The following is a 24,416-nucleotide window of genomic DNA, read 5'->3' on the forward strand; positions in this document are numbered from 1 at the left end:
TACTAATTTTTGACTATGTGAATGTTTTCTTCTTTTCCTCTATGTCTTCTGATAAACTAGTTTCAGAACATATAAAAGTCTTTTGCATGCTGATTTACAACTGGCTACTTTATCAAATTCTCACCTTGTGTGTAGTCATGTTTCATTCTTTCTTTTCAGCTTTCTAAATATTAATAGTCTCTGGAACTACAAGTATTTTTGCCTCTCCTTCCCACATTGTGCCTTGAATCGCTTTCACTTTTCTAACGTCATTGGCACTGTGATGTGTAAGGGAACTTTTGTCTTGGTTATTTTCTTTCTGATTATCAAGCATCATAAATGGAATTCCCTGGCTGTGTCAAGTTGAAGAGTTGATCAGAGACGCTTTTCTTTTAGGGCATTCGGAGATATGTTCACAGCGCTAGATACATAATAAAGGAAATGAGAATTCATGAGATGTAAGCATCACATGACGGAGAGGACCTGGTAATGATGTAATTACATAACTAATCAGGGCGACAGATTCAGAGTCTCCCGAATTGTACTTTGGAACTCAGATAATTTAGCGCCCCCTCCACGGAACCATCAAACTGCTGTTGAGTTATATATTATATTACATTTTTTACTCTAAAAATTATCTTTTTATAATGTATAAATTAGTTCTGAATAGAAATGACTTATTACAAGTCAGAGAAAACAGGACTAGCATTTCCTATGAGCTGAAACAAATTCTCATTTAAAGTATCACAAGCTTCCATCGAATGATTTAGAGCTACTTGGGCAAACTGAGGTTGGACATGCTGATGCTTTGGAGTACTTCTTAGTATCTCCTCAGATTGTCCCTGTCAAATTTCTTATGGATGAATGATGTCAAGCAGTATACATTTATTCCTGAGCAAGAGAAGCCCCTAGCAAATCCACTAAAGGTTTTTTCCTTATGAGTTTACTCTTTAAATTTCAGTTGAAACGCATTTGTTAAGCTCGTATCGTATACACAGTGCGGTACCACGCCCAACTGCAGCCCTGTGGGCGTGGACGTTCTACTGAATAGCCGATAGAGGCACTAATATTCTTCTGGGTTTGATTCTGAATATAATATTGATCTGCTAATCATTCTGTTGCAAGTTTTCAGTGGAATAAGAAATGAGGAAGTTCGCCATTCTATTAGCAACTCAAGAATCTAGAACATATCATTCAAACCAATGGCCTTTAAAAAGCTCACAGGCAAATGGAGGAATTTGCTAAATACCCTGTAAGATGAGATTTGGACTAACCACAAAGAAAATCATTTTATCCTTCTCAATGGTTCCTGGGTATATTGCGCCCAATAATTAAGCAAACCTGCTAAACGTGCGTGACAAACCTGCCAAGCAAACTAAAGGTATATCTTTAAAAATATTTATTGTTTCTGTAATCAAGGTCTAAAAGTTGGTCTTGAGCTTCTACCCATAAGTACCTAAAACTAGCTCTTAGTATTTAACAGAGACTTGTTCTTTAGAGTTGAAAAATCTAAAATCTAAAATGCCATTCTTTGTTAATAAAAATCTCAGGCCATGAATATATTCTAAAATATATAATTAAAATATTTAACAGCAAGAAAGAATGATAAGGGGTATACGTAATTATAGTAAATGAGGAAGTTTGAATCAGGAGATAACATAAATGTTTTGCACATTTCAGCTGCCGGCACAGACTTGATAAGATACTGAGTCTGGGTCTGGAGCAGGAGGTTGGGAGCCCAGCCCTCGCAGACACGCTCCCACTTGTGATTTCTGCCTGTCACTTAACCGGGAGATGCAGAAACCGTGAGTCTCACTAGAGACCCGAGCCTGCATGTTTTCTAAGGCAAAAATGGAAGGAGTCAATAAGACTGCCAGACAACATTCAAATACTTGCACTGAGAAATCTGTCACCAGAAGCAGCCTGCAGACCTATGCTTCTCGTTGGACATCCTGCTGGTGACTCTTTCAACTGCCCTCTTCCTATGTTCATCACTATTTTTCTTAACAATAAGCAAGAAATAAATAGAACCACAAAGTCCTCCCTTTTCCATTAATCTGTGGACACAGCATCATGAAGGGAGAAGAAATCTCCGGTCTCATTGTTCTTATTTTAGGCGAGATTTCCTGTAAAGTTTTGTAGAGAAATGATTCACGATGATTCACCCTAGATTAAGTGAGTCGGCATGATTAAGATCTACTCAGAGGACCCTGAACCACTTTTTTAGAGAAAAAAAGGCCAAATCTGAAAAGGTTTTCAGGTGTTCCCATTGACAGCAGCGAAGGTAGCTACCCACCATTTCTTACATGTGTACAGTGAGCTGGAAAATGACACCAGAACCTCTATAACAGTCATCTTGTTCACTCTCACAGCTCCATAGGTCTATTACCATCTTGATTTTACAGATAAGGAACCAAAGCTCATTATAGATTCTTCATCTTGGCCAGGACAGCTCTGCTAGTAGAAGTCGCAGAACTGGGTTTCAACCTCATTCTATTTAATCCCTTACCCAGTGCCAGTAACCACTCTAAACACTGCATACTTGAAATTCTTCGTGTAATTTAATGCAGCATGGTTTTCTCTCCTCCCACCTGTACCATCTTACAGGTTTAGTTTTCCTTCTCTGCTAAAGCAACTTTTATTTCTACCCTTAACACTTAATTTTTAGATATACTTAATTCAATTAAAGTATTCGTACTATATTATTAAGATACCTAAAGAATTTAGTGCTTTTACAAGTGCCCTAAATTGTAAATAGATTAAAAATAATCAACACCTCTGTAAAGTACTTTTATGAGTTGGCCATAGTCATATGTACGCATGTCACGTAAAGTTGAAACTACAAATAAGAACATTTAGCATGAGAAAGTATTTCCATCCTGTTTTTTGGCTGGAGTTTCTAAAGACCTTCAAACTGATTTCAAATAGACACCCTCCGAGTCTCTGACCCTGCTGAAATGGCATTTCCATAAGCACAACTCTGGTTTCATCTAACGCCATCTTTTAAAACAAGTGCCTCTGTTTAAAAAAAAAAAAAAGGATTATGCCAGTTTACAAGACCACATAAAAATGATGACTATGTCAACAAACCAGGAACATTAATTTAAAACAGGACTGCAGAGTCCTTATTTCCTTATTTTAATTACATATTCCCAAGAAACAGTGCAAATAGCCTTTACTGAATTAACGAGAGATAACTTATTAGTTGAAAAAACCATTCAAGTTAACAAAATTTCAAAAGAAACCCACTTACTTGTTCAAATTCATTCTTTTGAAATTCTTCAAAACCAAAGATGTCCAATATTCCAATATCCCATGTCTGCGAGCTGAAATGAAAGAGGACACAGTGAACAGGCATCCTTAACGCTTCCCACTGCTACTTTAGGTTGGAGAAATCCAGCCACATAGCGTGTCACTGGCAACTTGAAGTAAAAACACAAATGATTATCTTAATCTGGTGGAAAACTGAAAATTAGGAAGAAAAAGTGTTCTTTTAATGCTTTGATTCAAACACAAACTCATTAACAAAAATGCACTGATTTCTAAGTATAAAATGTAATGATATATGGGTAGTTTAATATTTACTTCTCTGAAAGCCTCTCTGTCTCCTTCAAATAGACCTGCTTTCTCTGAAGGAATTTGGACCGACCCGTTAAGTGGGTCTCACCAGCAGTAAATCAAGCCATTTCTCCATTACACATAAGTACAATACAAGTCAAGTTACAATTAAGCCATGTGCATGTTTTTTGATAGATCAGTTTGAGCCACTCCAAAAATTATGACTTTCCTAAAGGAGGCCCTATAAATAAAGAACAATGAAGATCATGAAACTCGGGTGCGAAAGGGAAAGAAATCCATCTAAGTAACGACTTCTCTCTTCCATGTAAACTATCGCTCTTGGAATTTGCTACAGTCTTGGATGGTCAAATCACAGATGTCGGAACACACACAGTAAGTGAGGAAAGGAGGAATGAAACCTCATGTGACCCGGGAACCCTGACAACCTGGATTCTGTGGGATATGGGAGCGGCACGGGGGTGTGTGCACGAGGTGCTTGTTGCAAAGAAAGCCCCAGATGATTCTGGAACGCTGGTCACCCCACCCCTCCCATGTCTCTGGTCTAGCGCGTCATCAGGAGGACTGCTGTCTGCATTTTCTGCCAGTGGAAGCGATGATTCCTCATCACGATGGTGCTTGTTGTTTCATTACCAGTCTCCCTGCTGGTGCAGATGTTTTGCTGTTGTTTCCACTCAATTTGATGTATCCAAACTGCAGACCCCCTTGGCCACCAACTCCCTTTTTGTACCTATATTGTGTTTTCACAAGCAGGATGTAATCACAATACATTAGGGGCTATAATTTGTCACTTACATGGCCACTTTTTTCTCTAGAAAAAGGCAAGCTAATGATTCTGTGATATCCTTTCTCTAAGATTATTTGTTGTAGATGGTACAAAATATGAACGTCATAAGTAGGAAAGAGCATTTTAAAAGCCCTTGATATAAACGTCACATGGCAAAGAGTGTAAGTCAGTGAGGGGAGGAAAGAAGCATTCATTGGATGTCTCTAGGTAATCGATTCAGTATTTTAGAAGAAAAAAATAAAGTTAGCTTTGTATCTCACCCTGTGTGCCCAAATAAACTCTACATGGATTAGAGAGCCAAATGTTAGAACCAGAAACTGTAAACATGTACAGGAAAACAAATGTGATCATTTTTTTTCTGCTTTCAGTTCTGGGAAACGTCAAAAGAAAATACTCAAAAACATGATTATGCAAAGACGAAATTCTTTTGCAGGATAAACTGTAAAAATAAAATTAAGTTCTGTTAGAGGTAAGTATTATTTAAAAACGCATTGTCTCCTTCATTTTCATAGATTTTTCTCAATCTACTAGACTATGTGTCCAGCCATACATCATCTTCCACCCATCCACGCCTCTCCCCATCCCACCATCTTTATAATGTGCACAAAAAGACATCGGGAATGATGTTCACTCGGTGGGAACCATGGTGCTGAGGGTTAGGCTGATTTGTTGCTCTGTTGTGTGTGTGTGTGTGTGTGTGTGTGTGTGTGTGTGTGTGTGTGTGTGTTTTCCAGGTAATGTAATGTGTTTTCCATTCCATGTAATGAGCTGCATCGTTTCACTTGTAGGAGCCTAGTGATGAAGCCTGTCAAGTTCTGGAGTTGTTCCGTCTTGGTAGGAATCCTGATTGAAACACTTTTTAGTTGGATAACTTTGGGCAAGTTACTTAAATTTTCTGAGCTGCAGTTTCGTCATTTATAAAACTGAGATAACAAGTCACATGTATCCACCTAGATATTCGCTACAATTAGAAGTAATGTAAAGAAAGTTCTAGGATAATAGCTGGTACACAGTGTGTCTCCAATCACTGAAAGTTGCTTTTAAAAATAGTTGTTTAAACTTGCTATAGAAATACAGAGGGTGGCTAAGAGTAGAAATATAAATGGCTAATAGGCATATTAAAATGTCAATCTCATGAAAATTGCAAAAGAAATAAATTTTTAAAAATTATGATGGGAAAGACATCCCCATACAATTTTGTTGGCAGTTGAAATTGGTAGAGCCTTCTTAAAAAACAACATGCTTATGTGGCACAAAGCTTTGAAATATTCATATCATTTGCACCAGGACTTCCATAAGCAGGAACCTATACTAAGGCAATTATCAGAAATGCAATTAAAGACATGAATAACGATGTTCATTGTTATCTTAATTATAGTAAAACAACAAAAAGAAATAACAAATACCCTACACTAAAGACACAATTAATTAAACAGCATCCATCCTAGGACGGATTAATTTAGAGAAACTGTCAAGTTAATAGAAATCAATTTATAAATTCTGTATAAATAACCCCAATTACACATCCAGAAGACTTAGACAGAAGTGCAGTGAGCCCGAGAAGAGGACCTGGAAATGTCTCGAATGGTAGACCTAGCGGTGATTTATTAATTTTTAAAATGTTCTGTAGTGGGTATTATAGCACTCTCCATCTTTAGCCTTTATTTAAAACATACATGACTAAACACACGTTGGGCATTTTCTGAGTTGGTGGAGGAAGGACAACCCTAAGCTTCAGGGCAGAAAGAGGAAAGTGGAGCCCCGCTGACACGGTAGAGACAAGTGTCTGGTTTTCCAGGGACGGGAGGTGCAGCAGGGACCCGAGGAGTCCAGAGGGAGCAGAGGGGCTTCCTGAAGGCCACGTGCTGGTCCAAAGCATGAATGCTCCTGCCAGCGTGTACCAGGACCTCCCTCTCAGGCCCTCAGACCCAGTTCCCCTACCTGGTTCCCAGCTGCCTTGGCAGCAGGGGTCCTGTAGTGACAGCCCACAACACTGACAGAGGTCAGGGGTAAGGAGAAGAGCTATGGGTGGCAGGATCTCATGACATATGTCCTTCCCTTTCTCATGAGGATTGTGGCTTCGTGTGGACCAGCAGAGGATGCTGAGGCTAGCCAGCTGTGCGTGGGTGAGTAAAATGTTGAAAGATTCTGGTTTAGGTTGGGGACAGTAAATTAATTACTAATTTAGAGTAGCATATATTTGGTTGAAAGAACACTCCTTTTAAATGATTTTCTCACATTTCATACACACTGGATTCCAAACTATATTTGGTTACAAAATAAAAATTTAAAAAGGAAAAGATGGGAAGAAAGGAAAAACCATTGTCAGGAAAACATTTAATGCAGGTTTAATGCATTTTAACGACTATTTTTGCAACTACTGACAGATATAAGGTGTTCATTTTTTTCAAAAATCTATTTCATCTTTTATGATTGAGTGAAATATGTGACTGTTATGGCAATAGCAGCCTTGGCAGGAGGGTTCTAAGAACATGTAGCCAGCAAAATGCCCATTCTGTCATTTCTCTTACTGCTATCTTGACTCATACTACACAGGCATTTAACTCAACATCCAATTTCTAGGACGGAGGAGCAGACAGAGGTCATCAGATGAACCGGGATTCAATCCATTAGGCAAAATTAACATATTAATAAGATGATCTGTTTTAGTTCAAATTCTGCCTTAGAATTCTCCTGAGGGCTTTCCTGATGGTTAACAAAACTCTAACCCACATTAACTCATTAGTAAAATACACCACCTTCTATATCAGACAAAATGTTAAATGCCAAGGCATCTGTCTCATTTTGATTTGCCTTCCAGGCTTGTGGGTATGAGAAAGGGGAAAGTCTGAATCAAAGAGACTGTCCACTTTGGAACATGGATGAACTCATTTTATTTGGGCAGAGAGGTCCGGGGATTTGTACACATCAGGTTTTGTCCTCGATCGTCCCCAGGCAAGGAGATGAACTAAGTAACTAAAAGTCAGTCTAGGGAAGAGCTGAATCCTGTTTGGCACAAAACCCTCAGATGGAGCCAGAGCTGAATCAGCCTCTTTGGCTGATCACTGACGGGTCAGACTCCAGATGGGGTAAGAGTGAAATATAAAAGCATTCCAGACTTGAGCAATCTGGCTGTCCAGACACACTGCCCTGGGGACCAGATGGCCTTGCGCAGAGGTTAGTGGTGCAACGTCCCTGGAGAAGTTGGGCTATGCTATGGCGTTTGCAAGCTCTACTACCAATACGCTGAAGAATTTGGTTAAAATAAGCTTTGTTTGTAATCGGCAAAGCGCACGGTGGCTACCTCTGCCCACACAGCTTATCTGACTCTGCAAGGGTCTTCTCTAGTCTTAGAGGAACTTGGGATGGAGACGTGGCTCCAGGATTGCGTATTTTCAGAAGTTCCTGCCTTTTATTCTTTGACGGAAGAAAGTACCTGAGACTTACCATTTTCTGAAAACACCTCAGAAATTAGGGAAGAAGTCTGCAGTTGCTGACAAGTTTCATTAGAAGCTGGGTGACAGGTGGGGCTAGTGGTTACCAAAGCAGCCCTCTGCGTCCAACTGTCCTACGGCATCATGCATACCAACGTTGTTCTTAAACCCGTCCTCCTTTGTATTTTTCCCCCCACTGGAAATACAAGTTAGGAAGTTAAAAACTGGAGAGCCCTTGAAGGGAAAACTGTAGCTAATTAGCCTGGATGTGCACAGAAATCCTGGCATGAGGGTGAAAACCAGAGCTAATGTTTTATTGATGCAGTATCATATAAAGCCACTTCCAATTGCTGGTCTTATAAACAAAGCTAGTTCTGACCTACAGAGAAACCAGGAAGGGAGCCCTTTCTAGGGGTAGTAAGAGCACAAATAATAAAAAAAATCACTTAAACCCTTCCTATCAGTGAAAGCTACAACTCACAGCTGAAAAGCACCAATACTTAGTACTTTTAATAAACCTATGTCCTCATTCACTACGAGCTGCTTTTAAAACAGTGAGAGATATATATATACACACACACACATACACACACACACGTGTATTGTTAACAAAAGCATCTTTAGAAACAAAAATAACCTACCACATACTTTACTTCTTTCAAACCACAAATTATATTTAGTTTATATGAACTCTTACCTTCCTAGTCTGAAATAACCCTCATTTGAGAATAATGCAGACCATTTAACTAATTTATGACATCATTGCTCCTCCTAAGTATTCTGTGGTTATTAAAAGCAATAGTTATGAAGATTAGATAGAAATATGGATAAATAGTTACCACAGTGAAAAAATGCAGATGCAAAGCTGTATGTACGGGATGTGGAGCAACTGGAACCCTCACACGATGCTGGTCACAGCTTAGATCTGAAATTTGGAACATGGTTTGACCTCGTCTACTAAAGCTTAATGCACATCTACTGAATGACCCAGAAATCCCACTCCGGGCGGGTATCCGGGGTAATGAGTGCCTGTCCCCTAGAAGTCATGCATGGAAACATACATGGCTTCTTATCTACAGAGCCCAAAACTGGAGACAACCAAAGTGTCCATCAGTAATTGAATACGGAACTAACTAGTGGTATGTCCACGCACGTTTTTACAAAAGAACACTACTCGGAAGTAGAATAAGGATGGGTTACGGCTGCACTCAACGTTGTAGATGCATCTCACATAAGGAACATTCAGCAAAGGAAGCCAGACGTAAACCAGTGGGCAGAGGAAGAGTCCACATCTAGCTCTGTGTGGGGGGGGGGGGATATGCCAGGTTGCATGTGTAACATCGCTGAACTCTACAGAATATGTGCACTTCAGCCTTGTTAACCCTCAATAAAACAGTAAGAAAATGGTACGCTCGCTAGGATCACAGCTATGCACAGGGACGGAGAGACCTGGGGCTGAATATTTGTTAACTCAGAAGCACTCAAATGCATGCTTGCTTTGGTACTGCCCCGTCCGCCATGATGTTGGAATAGTGACCCTTCCTATGGCTGGCCTTGGCTCCCACAAGAGCCATTTATTAATATAAAGACATGAGTAGGCAAGAAAATTACAAGCAAGATGTCTGAGTGACCCTGAGGTTGAGATGGAAATACATTCTTCTAGCAGTTGAATATAATCACAGCAGCGTTTATGCCGCTATCGTTTCCATGTGTGTCTGAGATTTGTATCTAACGTCCTCCCATGTCTGCTGACTCTTCGAAAGCAGAGTTGTATTTCTTGGGGATGCCTTCAGACTAGTGCCCTTAGTCCCTCCAACAAAAATAAAGAGAAGTAAGTTCTTGTGTTCAACCAATTCTCTGGATAAGTGAGTCAGAGAGAAGCTAGAGGGAGGTTCCGTGTTACTGATGTATGTAGGTGTAAGGAGGGGCAATGGAGCTCCTTCAGGGACACACCAACCAAAGAAGCACACCATGCCTGAAAGGTTTTCAAAGAAGAAAAACAAAGCAATGACGTGAAATCAACTCAGCTGTAGGTTACTTGTCATTATCCTTGCTGTTTCAAAGTCAGGGACCAACCATACTCTATATGCCAAACAATAACAAGCCGTGCTACCTCCATATGCCTCCAATCTAGGACCCTGTATCATCGCTTTTGAACGACCTTTTGTAAACTGTCAACTGTCAAAATAAAAACCTACACGAAGATGCGGGAATTCCGTAGCTTATTTGTCTTTCCCAGGAAATGTATATTTCAGTCTCATATCAAGCAGATATGTCTCCTTTCCTTTTGGTCTGTGTCAGTTGGTAGATGACTGCGAGACGAAATACAACAGCAGGATTCAGAAGTCAGATCAGGTTGACCCCGGGTGTTTGGGAGATCCACGCCACCTGACCCAAAGGAGGCATCAGGTAGAGGACAGGCTTGAAAGAAGAGTGAACTCTGAAGGTGTATCTGAAGGTCACGTTTTGGCTTTAGACAAGCCCGAGGTTCACAGGGGAGATTGTGAGTCAAGGTATGTGGCCAAGGTCAGGCAGGGGATGCTCTGGATAGACGCAGGGAAACTCAAAAGGTATAAAACCCAATTGGGTGGGTCTGGTTTGGAAGGCAGAGTAAAGGCAGGATTCCATAGGGGTGGGTAATCCAGGTAAGTTGGGTGGGAGTAGTTTTCAGAATGCCATCAACGTACTTCATCTGCAGTTTCTGTGATCTTTCGAAAAGGGATGATTACCAATTATGGGGAGGGGAGTGCCCCCTACGTGAATGCCCTATGTGAACGGGTGGGCAAGTGCTAGCAGGCACATGCTGTTCTGCAGAGAAAGCCAGCCATGCGTTGCCACAAATACTTGTGGATGAGGCCTGCAACACAGGCAAAAGTCTTGACCCTCCCTGGAGTTCCTGACCACCTCTGGAGCTTGGTCTTGTTAGGCTAGAGCCACTGGAAGAGCTGAACTAATCCAGGCATGGTTGTGAGAATTTGCAGGTGTGATCTGATCTGCAGCCTTTAAATTTCACCTATTAACAGTGGTACTACCAGTTCTACTAAGACTCAAGGATCCATTGAATCTGACACATTTTAGCATAACCTGTGTTGGAGGGGGCTGACTCAGCGTTCACCCCCTGGCATAAAGCAGTGAGCCACCAGGTATCTGGATGTGACTGACATCTTCCAAAATACCCTGACCAGGAATCACAGACTCACAGGTCCTGAAAGCAAAACCAAGCCAGAGAGATGAGCCAAGGCTCCATTTGTAGGTAAATGAAATGCGATTATCACAGTTTCAGAGACTGAGAAAATTAATATTCACGAGACATAAAGGTCTTATTAACAATTTCATTAATGTTGTGTCAGGCGCAGAATAGAAATCCAGATCTCTTGATTTCTATCACCCTTTTAAAAAACGAAAACACAGCTAAAAGGTAAATCTGCTCTATTCATAAATTAACTACCATGTACTTGAACATACATACACATATACAAAACATGAGATCTACATAACATTTCAACCCACTAGTTGTAAACTGCAGTAAAAAGTGCTGTTTCATTTTTCACTGATCACGCTTTTCTTTTTTTTCGCCAGCTTCACTAAGATTTAATTACATACAATATTGTGTCAGTTTAAGGTATACACCCTGCTGATTTGCTACACAACTGCAAAACGATCATGCTTTTCTTAATAGGGTTCCTTTTCTCCCTTCATAAGAATTCTCTTTGAATACACCGCCCTCCTCCCCTTTTTATGAGGCTTCTGCTATTTAAGATTTTAAAGAGCACTTCAGGATACCTGCAATTTAATAGCAAGGTTTGAAAATCATAAATTCTTATTACCCAAAGGTTTGTGACTTTACTGCCCCCCAGAAGATGATGGAGACAGAGTGTGAAAGTACTGGGATGGGGGATCATCTCAGAATCCCTCCGACCACCTATGAAATGGACACCTGTCTTTCCAGCAATCACCTTCAAGTATATGTGCTCACGACTTGTGGCTCAAAGTTAAATTAAGGAGATAGTGACTTGTAGCAAGTGGATATTGCTGGGTAACCAGCCACCCCAAAACTCAGCGCCCAAAAACATGAAGCACTTATTATGGTTCTAAGTGCTTTTGTCAGTGTGGGTGGCCTGGCGGGGGCGTTGGCAGGTGCAGGATAACCTCCTCCGCTCAATGCCTTGGGGTTGGCCGGCTGTTGGCTGGCTAACAGTGCCTCTCACTGTCCCCAGGAGAGCCCGGGCTTATGCGCGAGTGGCAATGACCGTGATCTTAGACTAGTGCGAGGCCTTAGAGCTGGCACACCATCATTTTTGCTGTAGTTGCTGTATTCTCTCAGCTACAGCAAGTCACAAGGGCAGCTCAAATTCGAAGGAAGTGAAAACGGACCTAAACTCTTGATCAGAGAAGCGTCAGAGCTGTATTGGACAGGGCGTGGATGCAGAGAACGAGCAGTTGGGGCCACTTTTGCAATCTACCAACACTGCCTCACTTGAGAGTGGCTTTGAACTACCTCATTAGCTCACCCACCTTTTGAATGGATAGGTACTGAGCACCTACTTTTGCAAAGCACTCTGCCGGGTGCTAGAGACGCAGATACAAAGAACAGAGGACAATCGCACCCTCAGGGCCATGTCGATATATAGATATGTTAAACTTTAAATAATAATTTTGGAGGGAAATAAAGAAACCATTTATATTTTTTTAAGGTAGCTTTACAACGATGCTTTTTAAAATCATTTTCTGACCATTTCAATGTGGGAGACATTTTTGGAAAAACTCAGGTGTCAAGTCTGACATAGTGGGGTTCATACTCCAAATCGACCACTTCTTCCTGGCTGTGTGACTTGGGCCAATTACTCAACCTCTCTGAACTCCGGTTTCCTTATCTGAAGAGGGGAGACAATAACTCCTTCCTCATGCCAATGTCAATATTAAATGTAATAATCTCCAGCTCGAAGCCCGGCTCGCTTACAGGTATCATCCAGTAAACAATAACCACAATAAATGCACCTTCTCCACTTCTCCCGTCTGCTTGGAAAATGTATTTTTAATAAGACTGTACATGAAGAGAGAAAAGTTAAAAGCGTGCAGCTAACAAAAACTAAAAATGTCCTTTCGTTGAAAAGCCCATCCTTCTCGATGAGAAAATTATATTAGGAAAAGGCAAACAAGATTTAAATTGTGGGACTGACATTTCCTTCCTGGTGTTTTCTTCAGGGAGCGGCAGGGTCACCAAGACCCAGAATGGGACACCCTCCTCTCATCTCTGAGCTGCATGGCGGCGTTATTTATTTTGGCAGAACTGCCACTACACTCAAATGACAGGCACAGAAGAGCATAATAAATACAGATTTGGTTAACTCTATCCAGCAGGGCAGGGTATCAGGGGGTTGAAAAGAGGCCAAATGCATTTCCCCAGTGAGAAATGAAACAAGAGTGTGGGCACGGCCAGCAATGCGATGAATTTTATCCTTTGTATAAAATATACAAGCTTTAGCCTCTGCACTCTTGGCTCAAGAAAGAGCTAGAGAGGAATGCTCGCGGGTTTGTAGTAGCCTTATAAATCACTGAATTTCTTACACACTATACTGAATCTATTTGACTCTCAAATAATATTTGCAAATCGCATAACAGCCATTATCAAAAAGGAAAAACACTACTGTTCAATACTAAAAATGCCATATTCTCATAGATCTGAAAGAAATCTCTTTTTTTCCTCCCATCGCCTAAAAATGTGCACTTAAGGGAAAAATACGTAGCTCTTCACTGGTTCAATAAGCTGCACTATTCTTGAAACAGTTTATCACATTATCATGATTAATATTTATATTTAACCATTATTGTGTCCATAGTACGTGGTAATTTTTTATAATAAGGGTGGTAAATTTTTAACCATCATTTTGTATTTATTATGTAATATTTAATTTTTGAGTAATATAATATACATGCTACTTTGGTTAGCCTCTCATATTTTTTATTTCTCTGGATACTTCTAGTTGAAAAAAAAGTATCTCACAAAAAAAAGAAAAGCAAATGTGCAATTACAGAGAAAAGGTTCTTAGCTCTTTAGGAAATCATTACACATATGGGTGTTTTGGTAACGAAATGAAGCAGAAGGAGAATTATTTAGAAAGCAGGTTTTGTCTTAGATATTTCGCTAAATTGTGTAGTTTTGGTTGTCATGACAATAAGCACCATGATTTAAATGTCTACGCAGAAATAGAAGTCACTCGTACCATATTCATAAGAATCAAAGCAATATCATTATTTAATGGGAAAAAGTTCCCCAATTTGGATGAAGGAGGGAAAAACATGGTGTGCAAAATTTATTTTTCTGACAAACTGCTTGTTATTTCATCTCTGAAACAAAAATAAAGATAAAATATTTAGAACTAAAGAAACGAAGGAAGTGCTACATATAAATCACCTGGAATGCACCAAGAGGTACTCAGGAGATACTTCATAGGCTCAGGGTCAACGTAATCATCAGAAAGTATGAAACAAACATTCCAGTCAGGAAGTCAGGAAAGAAAAAAAAGGAGAAAATTTCAAACAAAGTTAAAATAGGGTGTCCTAAAACTGCAGAGCTTAGTAAAAATAAATAACATAAACATGAGAAATGACAACAAGAAAAATAAATTGATTTTTGAAAATAATTCTTACAGGCAAATTTCAGGCAAGACTTACCAATGATACTGGAGCAAAGGCATAAATAAAGAATGTCAGGAATGTAAAGTTGTCAAACTAGAATTATAAGAGATATTGATTGGAGGATTATAAATAAAACAAAAGTGTGATTTAGTTGGTGAATACATTTAAAATCTTAAAGTGGACAACTGTCTAGAATATATATGACTTTAAAAAGAAAGAAAATAATCTGATTAGACCTATAAATTTTAGAATAGTATTCATAGGTGAATTCTCCCTTCACCTCCCCAAAAATTTTTAGGGAGAATTCCACCAGGCATTCAAGGCATATATCATCTCCATTTAACACAAACCATTTTAGAAGAGAAGAAAAACAGAGTTGCTCTCAGCTTACTCTTTAACATAGACGTAATAGCAAAAGACTGTATAACAAATAAATAAAATCTTATTGCACTAATGAAAATAAATGCAAACATCCATAATAATGACTAGAAAATTGAATTTAGTTCATCATGACCAAATAGGGTTTACACCAAAAATGAAGAATTATTCGACATCAAAAAACATATATCAATAAAATTTGCCACATAAGCTAAGAAAAGGAGAAATAATCTTAATAGATAAAAGAAAAACATTCAATGAAACAGCATCCATCTATGGTTGAAAACATTTAGCAAAGATTATCTACTGGAATTCTACATAAACAGATTACTTAGTGACAAATAATTAGAGTTATTACAAATTGGGAAACAAGACAAGAATATCTACTATCACCACAAATTTTCAACATTGTATTGGCAGTGCTAGCCAATGCAATAAAATAAGAAGAAATAGAAGACATAAATGATAAGGAAGACAAAAAAGATAATTATGATCATTTACATTATTATATTCCACAGGAAAATTATTAGAACTAATAAGAAAAGTCAGCAGGGTTTCCTGATATAAGATCAACATATGAAACTCAAGATTGAGTATCCCAATAAACAAATTAAAATATAATAGAAAAATAGCACTCATCATAGCAAGAGAAAGTACAAAGTACTTAGCAAATAATCAAATAGAAGTGTGCAAGAAATTGATAGAAAAAACACAAACATATTTAAGAAATAAAAGAATGTATGCAGAAAGAAATATAGATCATATTTATGGAAGCAAAGAATCAACAGTCTAAAAAGGCCAATTCTCCCCAAATTAATCTATAAATGTAGTTCTCATCAAAATCTCAAATGAATTTCTTTTATGGACTAAGTCAAAATGACTATAAAATTCATATGCAAAAATAAAGATCCAGAGAAACCAAAACAAATAAGAAAAGTAAGAACTTATTAAAACAATATATTATTGATACAGCTTTAGTCAAATAGATTAAACATCAGGAGGAGGTGAAAAAGCATTTCTAATAAATGGGATAGGGATAGTTGAATATCCATCTAAAATATAACATTATATCAATTTCTCATATAAACAAAAATAAATTCCCGATGTATTGAAAATCGAAAGGTTTAGGAAAAAATGTAAGATGACCTTGGAATAGGGAAAGAATGTCTATGGTAAGTCCCTGAAGCCAGGTCATTGTATATAACTGAACAAATATCACCGCACACATATGAGCACATCACCACCGGGCAGTGTAGAATCTGCATTGCTAGGTACAACCTCACTTGTAATCAGGGAAATGCAAATTAATATTCTCCCCACAATTCTGCTACTAAATATATACCCCAGGGATAATTCTAAACATATATCTCAGGATGTGACACGTAATTGAAATGAAAACAGACGTAAGTGTCCATCTAAAAGGAAATAGATGAGGGTATTGTGGTTTCTCTTCAGGGGAATTAGTGTAGCAGTTACAAAGAATTAAGTAGCTCATTACGCATCAATATAGTTAAATCTCAAAAACTATGTGGGGTTAAAAAGGGAAGTACAGCGTACAATGTACTCTATGATAGCATTTCTTTAATTCTTTAATGACTCACAGTGTTATATCCTCGTTATGAAACACCAATATCTAGATTAATTTTTAAAACTGGAAAATTTACACAATATTGATAATATTGTTGTCTCTGGGCAGGAAGGAGAGGAATCGACTTATGTAGATAAACAAAAGTAACTTCGGCTTTTAGCTGCAATTTTCTATTTCTTTTGCATTAAAAAAAATCGGAAGCAAAAGTGACAAATGTTAATCGTGTTAGATAATAGGTAAGACTTGCCTATAACCCTTTGTACTCTTCTTGGTTATTAAATCTTTCACCCCCCCAAATACAGTTAATGAAGAAAGATATCACACAATAAATGGAAAAATACTGAATGTCTATTTTCATTTTCTCACAAATGCACAGCAGCTGTTTTAGTATTTCTATAAGGCATTTGGGAATTAATGATATAAATTCATTTATTCAGAATTAAGTACTTTATAATTAATAAGGCAATGTACAAAATATCATTTTACCAACTCTTAATTACGTATGGACTGTTGGTATAAATTTTTAGATTATTTTTCTTTTCGACTTGTAATATCCATCAAAGAACTTAAATCTTTATAATCATCTTAGTAAAGTGCTAAGGGGGAAAGTTGAAACTAATAAGTAAATATTTGGGTTTTAATCAGATTTATTTACACATTCAGTCCCTCCTTCAGGTTTCACTTTGTACTTTTGTGTCTGAAATGAGGACAGATAATCTCCATGACCTTTTTTGAACTTTTAATAACAGTTTACAAAATATATATCGAATGCGAGACAGAGAATGAGATTTTACTTAGGATTCTCAAGTGATGTTAAATATATCGTATGCTCAGATGTTTTCTTTGGGAAATTAATTTCCAATTTTCTTATCAGAATAACAGTGAAAAAAACACATTTATTTCTAGACATTTTCTCCACACTTCACTTTCTTATCACCCGGTTTACCATTTAGATAGTTTCTTAACCTATTGCAGCCCCTAAAATACTGAGAAGCATTACAAACTCTCCCTCACTGAGATTCCTTGAATGGACTGGGAGAGCGGTGTGTGGTTTGGAAAAAGTATTTAATTTTGATATCCCTCTGCTTTGCAGTGGTCACAGGGCCCCACTGAGCCCCACCCTGAATTAACGAGAATTCATACAGACCAGCTAGTCAATGATGCGGACAGTCGCAGGGAGTAAAAAATACCTAAATCTGGAGTTAGGTGACAACTACACAAGTTCCATTACAGATGTGGCAGGGCGGGGTTGGGGGTAGGGGCATGCAGACATCTGACAAATCGCGTGGCTTCTTTTCAATAAAATCTTTCCTCACCGTCTGACTCAGGAAGGAGGGCAACATTGCTCACCTTAACCCTTCCTGTTGGAGAGAATGACGGCGAGCCCTCAGCTAAGGCGAAGGTGACCATCTATAAGGAAGCAGGGCGGGATTCGGGTTGGGGGGCTTAAGCGCTTAGGTCGTTTTGAGAATTTCAAGTCCCAATAATGGGCGATTTTCATCACCTGGGATGCGCCCAATGACTGCCACCATTGGAGAAGATTAATCCTCAAATTTTCAACTCAAAGAGTTAACCTGACGGACCTCATTTCCTTGCAAAAGATAAAACAAATTATACTTTTGTAAGAACCATTTATAACTATTTATGGCTACAATCTAGTCCTTTTAAAAAGTCATAGACGGCATCTGACTTTTTTAAAAAAGCCTTCTGGTTAAATAATTTAAGAAGAAAATAATCTCACACACACACACACACACACACACACACACACACACACACACATATCCTTGATTTGAATTTCAGGCTTTTTCATCCTGGGAAATACGAGATGGTACAGAAATCATGACAAATCTCCCTGCACAAAAAGCAAAAACAACCTACAGATGGAATTCGAAAACTGTCCTAAGGTGCTAGGTAAAGTATTATAGGTGATCTATGCAAACGGTGTAGGTATAAACCATAATCCAGGAGATATTTTTGATGGTTTGCCTGCAGTGCAGAGGACGATGCTCCATCTTCAGGCCCCTAGAGCTTCATAGAGTAAGATACTGACTTCCTGTCTCTAATGGATGAGATCCTTGACAAATTCTAAGTTAGAGCTGCAAATCTCATCCGCTGAAAATAATCTTAAAAAGATTAACATTCTTACTGTTATATTAGTGTAGTAAAAATTACGTTACTCGTCTATCAGGTGGTATCTCTGTAGGTTTTTAAAAATCACAGATTTCATCTAAAATTAAAAAGATAATTTTCTATTTAAGAAAAGGTCAACAACAAAGTAATTACAAAAAAAAAATTTGACTTAAAAATCCTCAAGAACTACCAGGGGACTATGAACCACATTGGCGGTATTATTTCAGAAGTTATTAACTTGTTTAATCAACAAATTGAGAAGTTAATACAGTCCAGGAACATTTATTTCTTTGAGGGGAGAGTCTATAAGTCCCCCAAATTATATGGAAAACTGTGTGTGAGTTTACGCCATTCATCAGATTCTCAAATTGGACTTCGACCTAAAAAAAGGTCCAAATACATTATAACATTCTGTAAGTACATTAAGTGCTACCTGATTGCATCAATGAGAAACAAATGGAAATCATAAGAAACTTGGATATCATTTCAATATAATATACAGCAAAACACTCTCTTCTGTTTAAAATCTTTGGAAATTCAACAAACGTGCATACACACCACTAACTGTTCATAACTAATAGTGTACAAACTGAATTCTCAGTAGAACAAATCTAAGGAGAATTCCCAAATGAAAACTTAAGCCGTAAATCCCCTTAACCCGGCTAATTCACCTTACATTCATTTCAGAGCATCTAAGTAGAGATCAGCCTTCTCTGCCATTCAGGAAGGCAGTATTTAGACCAGATACAGACTACCCAACAGATTAAACCAGGCTTCAGATTCTTCAAGGCTATCCTTACTTTTTCCCTACACAAAACATTTGTTGCCTCTAATTAAGAGCGAATAGCAAGTCTCGCCTATGAAGAAGTGTCATTTTTCTGAATATGAAACTGATGGTTCCGATCTTATTAGTGCAGATTCGCTACATGCATTTTGATGCATCTGATGCTGTCAGATGCTGGAGAGGACCGTGCTCACCTGACACCCCGATAGGACCTTACATTCACATCCTACTGCACACGCACTTTTGTCTCATTTCAGAGAGTGAGTTGTCAGTTGTGAGACATCGGGCCCCACTATTAACATCTGCATCCTTTACGATGACTCAGCCAGACTGCTGTGGAACACCCGCTCCACGTGGCAATAAGTTGATGGAAATCTTGCTGGATGCCTAGGACATTCCATACTGACTTACAAAATCATTTTCTTATAATTAAACCATGTGAATTTAGAAACAGGATAAGATGCCAAAAATATCCGGCTGATGATTTCAGGAATTAAATCACTGCATTGATATGTGAATCTTAAAACAAAACTACCCAGCAGTGTACATGCGTAGCGGCATTCGTATTCTTAAAGAACAAATTACTTCCTTTATCTGCTATTCTCCAAACAACCGAGATTACCGAAGCAACAGAAAATGAAGAGACTGGACTGTATCTAGGGTTTCTATCATGGCCTCCTTCTGCATTTTTTCTCAGTCCTCATTTCTCCAAAATAAATGGCCATAAACTGGGAAGCCTTCTCTCCAGCCACGACCACAAAGATTTTACCAGGCACTGTGCGGACAGCCTTGTGTGACCTCTTTTATCCTCAGATAGTCCTGGAAACCAACCAAAGTTCTTGCAATCAGGTGCTGTCCAAAGGAACAGGCTTGGACACAGGAGAACTCAGGATAAAAATGAGTTGAAATTAATCGTAGGGTTTGGTATCTGAAGACAGTTGGAGAACTCTCCCAAAGTTTCTATAATTTATTGAAGCGGAATGTAATTAATCATAAATTACTAACATGTTTATGTTTAGCTCAACTAAAACATCAAAAGAATGTAATATAGTATAAGCATATGTAAGACCCCGAAGGCTCAGTGACAAACAAAAAAATCTCCACATGTATGCCTGAAACTCAGTTTACTTACTGTAGTATATTTGCATGCCAAATTGTGCTCTCCAAAAATGTGGATTTCAGATCATGCAGCCATCAATGAATAAATGAATGAATGAATGAATAAAGTATATCTCCAATACCCCTCGAGCGAGTTACCTTCTGAACTTCATCTATTTATAACCTTCAGTCTACTTATTGTTAGGGTGCTTCTATGATAAAAAGGGGATTGTTCCATAGGTTATATTTCTCAGGTGTCCCCGTATATATAAACCATTGCAGTCAGAACTCATGATGAAAATGAGTTAAAATAAACTGTAAGTTTCTGTGTCTGAAGACATTTGGAGACGTCTCCCGAAGTTTCCACAACCCCTCTGCCTGTCCAAGACTCTCTTAACTTACAGGTGCCTCTGAAATAGGCAAGTTTACACCAAAAATCTACTGAAGATCTCGATTCAGGAAAAATAATAATTTCAAATTTAACACTGATAATTCAATCCTGGGAATGTAAGTGCAGCAATTGTGAAACAGGTCCTATTTTAGGACATGCAAAAATTATTTATCATTTGAACATTTTTAAGTTATTATTATTCGCTACACCTTAGTAAGAATCTCTATCTCATTTCACAATCACAAGGATGATAAACCTGTTTGGAAACTAGGTAGAAGAAGTAGAATTTTTTTTTAATGTGTAACATTATTTATATTGTACCTATTTTGCTATAATCCAGAAAATGAACCCAGCATTCCAAGAACAAACATGTCATCTGCTTAAATTTCACTTGTCTTCCCTTTATACCTTGTTAGAGTATATCCTATTTATATTTATTCTCTCTTGCAAATTTTACAAAAATTACCTAGTGTGAAAAATATTTCCCACCAACATCGAGCGTGCCTGCCCATGTTAACCACAGGAATATATATATATTTTAATATAATCTTTTCTAACGCAATTATAAAATTTCCAGAAGAAACTGGGGATTCATAAACAATAAAAGCCTATTCTAAGTTTATCCAAATTTTGAGACTTCTCTGCGACTTAGGAAATGGGTCCGTAAATCTGCAAATCTTTAAGCTTTCCGTGAATTTCCGTGAATTAGAAATACTGCAAACATAACCTTTCTTTGCATTATTTTCGGATTTAAATTCAGGTCTGGGTGACCCATGGGAGAAATAGAGAAGAAAACATGGGAGTTATGACTCAAATGAGAAAACTGTCTTTTAGGAGTTAAACTTACGATACATTAATTCACCTCTAATTTTCCAATAATCCTTGTCCTTATTCATTTGCCTAGTAGAGAATCATAAAGACAAGACTCATATCATAAATTTGCACATTGACACAATATTCCCACTGAAAGGGAAGTAATGTGTTTTCCAAGGTTTATGTTTTCATTTTCTCTGTGTGCAGTCAAAAATCTTGACTCTGTATAAGTTTTTTCATTTATATAATTTAAGGCTCTGTAAGATTTAAATGTCAAATGGAAATTTTCTAAAAGTTTTTACGTGCAGCTGGATTTATTTGGTAATTTTTTCAATGTCAACTTCAGCAGAGCTGCCAATGATTTTATACAAGATTAATTTGGTAGTCTTAGCCGACTAGTACTGTTCTGTGAATAATCTTCATATTTAAAGGGAAATCACAAATTGAGAGTAAGAAATAATAAAATCCAGAATCCTCACCACATCCAATATCAATGTATATCTGCTGAAACATAGGTAACGCTATAGCGACCCTCAAGTCACAGACTATATATTGAACATGCTGATCAATGAGCAGTGGATTTTTTAATGTGTATATTTTAATGAGAATTTAGTACGCCTTTGTCCTTGAAATCTTCTGAGATAGCTGTATTTATTTAAGAACTTTCCCATTAATACATATTAGTCCTAATGTTTTCCAAGTAACCTCTAAAAGGGGCCGTTTTCAGGAATTTGGTGACGTCTGTTTGGACAACAAAGAAATCCTCAAGAGGTTTCATTCAAAGACCAGCATATGTGTAAAGACTCCTGGATGCAGTTTTGCTCCCAATGGCCTGCCCTGCCCAAGGTCATTACTGGAGACAAGAATACTAACAAAGTTTTCCACTGACAAGATGCCAAGAAGATCTATCATTTTTAGATGATCAAACAGCCCTGAAACACTACTCCTTAAAGATGACTAAGGCCAGGAGTCAAGATGGTTACCATAGAGACGCTTTATCAAATAATCCACAAAACAAGTGAAGAAAACAGGAGGAACTGCCGAGCTGAAACACATCATCAAATTGTTTCTAGAGAGACATGGGCTTCTCAACGGACTGAAGTGCTTTAGATATTCTTAAACTGTCTTCTTCCCAGATTTATACATTTTTTATACTTCCTGGTGATTAAAAGGCCATAGATGCCTTCAGTCCAGAGAGAATGCATTTGCGTCTCTATGCACGAGGGATGATTTGATTAATTTATCCAGGGCTGTGCGTATGGGCAGAGGGGGCTTGAATCCCTTAAAATTAGTCAGTCAAACCCTTGAAGTAAAATCATCGCGCTAAAATGAAATGTTTTAATGATAGTTTAACCTCTGGGTGACACTGGATTATGAAGCATCTTAAGAGCGAGCCTAGTTAAGTCGCTATTGTGGGAATCCCCGTAATCGTCCATCACACCTACCTGCTGGGCTCCTCTTGACTGTGAAGGTAACAGTTCACCGTATTCACCAAAAAGCTGAACAGACGACTGTACAGGGACTTGGCCAGGAGGTCCCGGTAAAATTCAGCCATCTCCACGGTGTGTCGCCGTGTGATCATCTCTCCTGGGAGAGCAGGAAGGGGAGGAGGCATGAGCACAAGACTTTCCCTTGTTCAGAAGCCACCAAGCTGTGTCCTCCTAGTTATCCCTCCACATCCACGTACAACAGAAGATGTTCAAAAACATATTATGACTCTAATAAACAAAGCCTCTGCCGGTGATTAGAAAACACATTTCTCTAAAGTGAGTGCCGTGCACACTTCGATCTTGTTTGCTGCAAATGTTGACCACAGCCTGGAGGGGCAGGCTGCATGGTCTCCCTTCAGTGAGGGAACCGACTCTGTGCAGGGCCCTCTTAACAAGCTTTCTGATGACGGCTCACTGCATTAGATACGGAGTCCTCTTCAAGGACTGGAAAATTAGTTATATTTTCAATATTTTCAAAGAAGTGATCCTGCTAACCAAAGTGGGGGTCAGGAGATTGAGAGGAAGATTGGGCCTTAAGGTAGAAATTTCTATGTTATTCTCAAAGAGCTGGTGATTGAAATCTAGAGTGATAACCTTTTGAGTGGCGAATAGACTAGAGAAGAAACCAAGAAAAAGATAAGTAAAGATGATTTGGGATTGAGGCTAGGCCAGCACTTATGCTGGAGAGTTGAGAATCTAGTTCACATTCTATGGCTTCGGCCAACCTGGGTACCACTGCAACTCAACCCACAGGGAGTCCGGTAATAGGATGCTGATCATGGGAAATGAGGACTTAGTGAGCTGTCAATCAACAGAGGCACAAGCTGAGATCAAACAAACAAACGAACAAAAAAGCACCAGCAGGTCGTGAAGAGTCAAGCGGCCATGAGTTCAATGCCGCTGAGACGGAACCTCACGAAGTGGTGGTGAAAGCAGGTGTCACTTGTGATGTTATAGGATGGAGGTCTCTAGAGCCAACGTGATGGTGGGGTTCTCACCCACATGGCTGGGGAGTAAGGAGGGAGGCCTGGATATATTAAATTACAGATATTAATGGGGAGTTCAATGTTTCTTTAAAAAGTCATGACCGGGCTGGGAGAGGGATGGGTTGGGAGTTTGGGGTTAGCAGATGCAAGTTATTACATATAGGATGGATAAACAACGAGGTCCTACTGTAGAGCACAGGGAACTATATACAATGTCCTGGGATAAACCATAATGGAAAAGAATATGAAAAAGAATATATATATAGGTATAACTGAATCACTTTGCTGTACAGCAGAAATTAACACAACAGTGTAAACCAACTCTACTTCAATTAAAAAA

General features: G+C 38.5%; 1 protein-coding gene across 2 annotated transcripts in view; it reads right to left on the bottom strand.

Moving 5' to 3' along the window:
- The window catches only part of MYO16 (myosin XVI), a 478,842-nt gene that overhangs the window by 167,264 nt on the left and 287,162 nt on the right, over window positions 1-24,416 (bottom strand). For both annotated transcript variants that reach the window (XM_033435062.2, XM_033435063.2), the window contains exons 20-21: window positions 23,046-23,187; window positions 3,233-3,305 (exon numbers count right to left, since the gene is read on the bottom strand). In XM_033435062.2, coding sequence (XP_033290953.2) covers window positions 3,233-3,305; window positions 23,046-23,187 — 215 coding nt within the window. The remainder of the gene's footprint in view (window positions 1-3,232; window positions 3,306-23,045; window positions 23,188-24,416) is intronic.

Source organism: Orcinus orca, chromosome 18 (genome assembly GCF_937001465.1).
Source record: "Orcinus orca chromosome 18, mOrcOrc1.1, whole genome shotgun sequence".
NCBI lineage: Eukaryota > Metazoa > Chordata > Mammalia > Artiodactyla > Delphinidae > Orcinus > Orcinus orca.